Genomic DNA, 6717 nt, shown 5'->3' with positions numbered 1-6717 from the left:
AGATGCAAGGCCATTATTCACATTGAGTTTGTCAGTCATTGTCATGATTCAATTTTATGGATACCTTACTTACAATTTAATTTTTATTAATAAATAACATCATCATTACGTTTGATATTCAGTTTTATTTAGTGTACCTACCTATAATTTAATTAAGTAAATTAGCAGTGTACCTACTTACTACCAACGTATATAACTTAAGTTTAAGGAATTTGGCTCTCAAAAGAAATCTCAATCGTTGTACTGTTGATATTTGGCTCTATTGACTAATGAGTTTGCCGACCACTGGGCTAGGGTATTTGACGGGCCCCCTATCCACCGCTGGATTGTGTTTTAGTTCAAATTGAGGGTACTTATACAGTGAATTATTGGTGATTTTCAATACATCTACTTTAATAATGGAGTTGTCGAGTATCGACACATAATAATCAAAAAATATATTGGACATTTATATAAATTAAAATGTTCATAGTCATGAAGTATAATAGCGCCGCAGGCGTCTTTTTTTTTACTATTAAAGCTAATTTATGATGTGTGTTTATCTCACTTATCTGGTCAACCCGACACGCTGGGCCCCCCACAGCCCGGGCCCCAGGCTAGAGCCCTGTCAACCCTCCCCAGCCGTTACCTATACCACTCCGGAATTCGGGTGGACACCGAGAATTTCATTAGGGAACGGGTTTCTAAAAAAACCTGACATTAGTGTTTTGAAATTTTTGTATTAGAAATTAAAATCTAAGAAATATTATTAAAAACGGTGCTGGAGAATTACAAATCATTTTTTGCCGTGTTGTTTGTCTAAGACCAAGGTATAGTTTATTGGCTTTCAATTTCAATATGCAAAATCATTCTGATGATTTTCATATTTTGGGGGGGGGGGTCAAGGCCCCCTGGCCCTGTTTGGTGTCGCTGTTTTTGATGCTAGTAATTTATATTAATCAATCTCTTTGGTTAAAGCTAAAAAAAATATGTAAAAAAAAACTATCACTTCCAAAATATTAATTATAATCATGAATATTACTTTTAGTATTCAAAATAATGTTTATTTCCTTAATTTTCGTTGTATATTTTATCATTTGATAGGAAAACTACGTTGCTGTAATACCAAGTATCAATAACACTAAAAAATCATAGATAATAATATAAAATAAATAAATGATTGGATGGCCAGTTCCATTCTGCTACACATTTTTTAGCCATTTATTGATGTTTCAAAAATCAAAAATTACTTGTCATACTACTCGTACATTTACTGAGTGTCTCGCGTTTATTTTTGTTCCATTTTCACTTAATAATATCAATACATTTTTCAAGATGCTCAGCGCCACTGATTCTCTGGCTGATTACCGCGTCCAGGGTGCTAAAACCGTCTCTTTTAGCCCTTACGCCGACAACGGGGGTAGTGTTGTGGCTATTGCCGGCGATGACTATGTAATTGTCGGGGCTGATACACGATTGAGCACAGGGTTTTCCATCTACACGCGCGAGCAGAAGAAGCTGTTTAAACTCTCCGAAGTGACTGTGCTGGCCGCCACAGGATGCTGGTGCGACACCCTCACCCTGACGAGGTTATTGCAAGCCCGCATGCAGATGTATCTCCTCGAACACCATAAGCCCATGGCTACCCCGGCGGTCGCTCAGATGCTTTCAACTATGCTGTATTATAAGAGGTTCTTCCCGTACTACGTGTCGAACGTCTTGGCTGGATTAGACAATGAAGGCAAAGGGTGCGTTTACAGTTACGACCCCATCGGGCATTGTGAAATGTCGAAGTTCAGAGCAGGCGGATCCGCGGGCGCTTTGCTGCAGCCTCTTTTGGATAACCAAATTGGATTGAAAAATATGCAAGGTGTAACCGCTGCGCCCATAGCTAAAGACAAGGCTTTAAACATTCTCAAGGATGTGTTTATTTCAGCTGCCGAGAGAGACATTTACACTGGTGACAGTATTTTCATTAATATTATCACAAAAGATGGTGTCACCGAAGAAGTATTCGCTTTGAGAAGAGATTAGATTAAATAACACTTATAAAGTTCTTTTCCACAATAGTAATAATGCTATGATATTGTTTGTATCCTTGGTTTCAATAAAACTCTTTTTCTATCCCTTGTCTTTGTTATCAAAAACTTTATATTCTTATACTCAAATCCTATTATTTAATAAGATGGTGCAGTTCATAAGGCGTTGGCCTCCCATCCGGAGCTCCGGGTTCGATCCTGGTGAAGACAGTATAGGCCTTTATGTGATTTTCTCAAAGTCTAGGTGTTTGCGATTATTTCAATTATATTATTATACACTGCTGTTAAACTCATAGAGGTATTAAATAAAAAGAGGGGCCAGGAATCAGCTTTCTCATACAACTGAATGAAGCAGGCCAACAACTTACGAGAAATAGCGACGCGATAAAAAAATGCAGGGCATCACGGAGGATTTTCTTTGGTCATTATAACATACCCATATAAAATAATGTTAATGTGGAAATTTTAAAAGTATGATATAATGGTTTTGAAACAAGGCTATTTTTGTTAATTCTAATTTAATTGCGTCATTTATGTTCAGAGCCATTGCTGGCTATAAATCCAAAATGAAAATTAAAGTAGAATTAACAAAAATAACTGTTTAAAAACCATTTTAATAGAGTGCTACCATATAAACACCAGTACAATTAATAAAAGTAAGTATATCAGTCTAGTCCAGCGATTCCCATTTTTATTTTCTTTGGTACATTACTTGCCTAACACATTAAGGTCCAGAGTGATAAATTATAAAATTGCCAACCTAAAAAGTAGACAGTGACATACCTAATGCCTTGATTACACGTAATGAGTACAGTGGTGAGAGTGTGCTCGGTTGGTATAAACATATTACTGAGCGTTTGGCCTAGTAGGATGGCGAGACAGTCACTCAGACCCTTTCTACTTACTAGACCGAGTGCTCAACCCCCCACCCTACCAGCTCTGACTCGCTAGCCCGCTCGGCATGTTTAAACACGCACTCGGTGTGTACTCGTATCTTTGTATAATTGGAGTAATATTTTTTAACAATATATTAAAACATTCTACATCCATTCTCAGAAGCGCTCTAAATTCATCAGGGTCATCTAACTCCAATTCACTAAAAAGAGTGTATGTTGCACGACAATCTGGTCTCCATTCCATTGTCTTGTCCAAATGTGGTGTGGTATGAGCAGCTTGGTATATTTTTTATTGTACGTTTTATGATCCATGTTTCGGTACACAAAACTAGCCTGCTTTTTGATTGAAAGTGAACTGACTCGCCACAAAAGTCATAAAGAGAAAAATATGTATAAACACTCAGCCTAGTGACATTTTGCTGTCTTACCACTGTACTCGTTACGTGTAATCAAGGCATAAGCATAGTCAACCATTAGCAGTGTCGAAATGCCGCTCCTTACTATTTTAGTCTCAATGTTGTCTAAATGCATAACTACTACAATTTTTGAGGTGGTATCTTAAAACAGATATAGAAAATCTTCTCTTAAGTATTTACAGGATATTAGCGCAGCATACGAAATCAAAAGTTGTATTAGACGTATTCCTTCCTTAATCTGTTGCTCTCTTGGAATGTCTTGCCCTGAGCAATGTAGGACCTGCTTACCGTCACAATATCGTTACTATAGGATTGGTTTGTCGAAATCGACCTTTTAATACAGAATGTGTTTTTTGTATCTAAATGGACCAGAACCATCCTTTTCTTTAAATTGCTTTGTAATGAATACAGCATTTATATACTGTAAAAACAACAATTTAAAAACCTCGCATGTATTTAAATATAGAATAATGAAATTTGTTTTTCGTCTCCTGAACATTTGACGTTTGGTCTATTCGACTTCGACAAATCAATCCTACAGCGACGGTATGTCACTGCCAGTAGGGTTAATAACCAATAATTAGTGGACATTAACTGTTTCCAAGACAACTGAATTCTTTCATACATGTCGCTGTTAGAAAAATTCTCTGCACATGTAGAATTCGTTTCAGTTCCAAATCTAAAAACGTTTCAAATAGGCACTTCAATACACATTAAGCGTTACTTTTAGCATATTACCAAAAAGGTTTCAAGATTTTTGGGTGAACTTTTTTGAATTCTCGCGGCGCCCCAGGGTTGGGTTCCACGGTCTCGGTTGGGAATCACTGGTGTCTAGTCTATGGCACGGACTGTGATGGATGTGAGTTCAAGTCCCGTTCAGCATATTTTTGAAATTGCTGTCCAAAGTATGTAAGTTTATAATTTATATAATCACAGCCAGCATAAAGCAAGGAGAGAACACCAGATAGCGGTATTCCAACTATAAAAGAATACAATTACAAATTCAGTTGGATTATATTTATTTTTGAAAACAGTATGATTTCATGACTCCTAGTCTACCGTTGTCTTCATATAGGTACAACATTTCTCTCTCTCGTGCTCATTTTAAGTACTTATGTTTATGGAATACAGATTTCATGAATTGATACACTTCCGTATTCGAAAATCAATAATCGGGGATATTAAAAACAGGTAATGGTTGATGTCCTCACTACTGTAAATTAAGGTATTGAGATGCCCGGGGTTCCAGCGGCCAGCTCAGGTGTCCATCGAACCCCGGATTCACAAAAAAAATAAAAAAAGGATTTATATATGTTGGTAAAATTAAATAAAACACTAAGTCTTTCTCGTGCGGTCTTAGCGTTATATATTTTAATATTTGGTTGGACAACGTTACTTTATAGTCCATTACATATTTCGTTTTTACAATTAGTTACGCAGGTCCGTACACGGTTTACAAAGGACGCTTACTAACTTTCTTTTTCAAATTCCCCGTACCCACGCCGTCCAGCAAAAAGGACTCTCGTGATTGGCCAAATTTTATCGCGTGATGCTTTTGATTTGACGAATCACGAGGACCACCCTGGCGCAGGCGCGTGGAGATTTTAACGTTGCCGGCAAGCGCGTCAAAATTTACTATACCTATATTTAGTCTTAAAATTATCTCTCTCATCCATCATCATTTAAACTTTTTAAATCAAATTAAATTTATCTTAATTACACCTCCGCCCAGTATGTGATTTTCACACACCGGACGAAGGCCTTTACTTATGAATAAAAAAAAATTTTTGGTTAGGGTTACGTTTCGACTTATGACTACTAAACGATTATTTTACACCGGGAGAAGCCCGCCTGTAACAGGGGTGTATCAGTATGTACTTCTATTATATTAATTAAAATAAAAGACTAAGTCAAGTGGTGAAGGTAGTGTTAAATGAAAAAACCTGGACCGTTAATAAAGTAATTATAATACTTTAGGTACCCAGATAACCCCCCCCCCTACTGTCTTAAAATGTGTTTAAATCAGTCGGAAGTTAGCTATAATATGGTCAGTCAGCGACATCTTGAGTCGGCTTTGGGTCAGTGTATCAATGTAAGATAGGTGTGACTGATGAAATTGGTTAAAGCGCTTGATTAGACTATAATTTTTCCCATATCACTTTGGGATTGGACTATTCAATTGCTTTTTTGTATTTTCATGCCCAGTTTACAGGGAATGAATATATTATATACCTACGTATTTAACTTCTCGACTTGTTTTCCAAGTTAAAACAACAACGATACAGTTTTCTATAATCACATGATTCAATGTTATTGTGTGTAACATAATAATATTGATAGAACTGTTTGAAAAAGGCATGCTCTTCTTATTGTGAACATCAAAGAGGTTTCCAATCTCTTTGGTGAACATAAAACTATTCCGACCCGTGAGAACAAAATATAATGCAGGAAAAGGTCGAGGGCATAGACTAATATACTAATATACGAGGGCATCAATAGGTGGAAGGTGATTCTTTCGGCTGTTCAACCTGTGTAGGTGGTCCAATATTCATGGTGTCGGCAGCGTTGCCATGTCTACTGAAATTTCATTAGATCTACTGATATTTTTTGCCAATATACTGAATTTTTGATTTTTTTTCGAAATTCATGAAATCTACTGATATTTGGCTATTTCCCATATTTTTAAGTCAACGATGGTGAATTTATTAATAAAGTTGAAAAGATTTACGCACGCCTTTGTTGATTTGGATACACGCTTCTAAATTAACAAAGGATGCATTGTTACGCTACCCAATACCGGCATTTTAACCCACTGACATCATCATTGCTTAGAAAATAATAAATTAATACCTACCTTTTATTATTTATTACGTAAAACGTCACACCATAACGTAACATGACTCAATAATCATTATATTTTAATGCTATGCTATGTGTGACCAGCAAAAATAAAATTTAATGGGGATGAACAATTGCATCATTGTTAAGTTTAGTGATAAGCTGATAAGAAGGAAACCGAAGAACAAGAGACATTATTCAAACATTTCAATCATACAAAGGGTTTTTGTCCACAAATATTTTTTTTAGAACGCAAAAAAACTTTTTTCTTCTGGTTTCAAATATTTTTCTTATGCACGTAAGTTCGAATGAATGATACTTTTTGGATCCGGCTCAGGTACATAAAGTAAATTTGAACATTTAATTTGGTTAGGTATTAATTACTGAATAGCAATTTTAAATTTTAGGTCAGGTTTCTCAAGAACCTTTCAGCAAGTAAAGGTGAATGTACATAATTATATGATATAATAATTTATAAGTCTTCCGATTAGTGAGAGCGCCACATGCTGATTTTGATATATCATTCAATATTTTTTATACTGTGGTGAG

At 35.9% G+C, this 6717-nt stretch overlaps 1 protein-coding gene across 1 annotated transcript; it reads left to right on the top strand.

Annotated features, from left to right (window-relative positions):
- Positions 1–1163: 1163 nt before the first annotated feature.
- Positions 1164–2106, top strand: Prosbeta6 (proteasome beta6 subunit). The gene has a single exon (XM_085943498.1). It carries the CDS (start codon positions 1207–1209, stop codon positions 2011–2013), a length of 807 nt encoding a protein of 268 aa, XP_085799624.1. The 5' UTR covers positions 1164–1206; the 3' UTR covers positions 2014–2106.
- The last annotated feature ends 4611 nt before the right edge of the window (positions 2107–6717 follow it).

This window comes from Rhyacophila brunnea, unplaced genomic scaffold (genome assembly GCF_057557595.1).
Source record: "Rhyacophila brunnea isolate RB1 unplaced genomic scaffold, BYU_Rbru_1.0 scaffold_16, whole genome shotgun sequence".
In the NCBI taxonomy this organism is placed as follows: domain Eukaryota; kingdom Metazoa; phylum Arthropoda; class Insecta; order Trichoptera; family Rhyacophilidae; genus Rhyacophila; species Rhyacophila brunnea.
The sequence above is the reverse complement of the archived record's forward strand: the minus strand, read 5'-3'. Positions and strand labels throughout refer to the sequence as shown.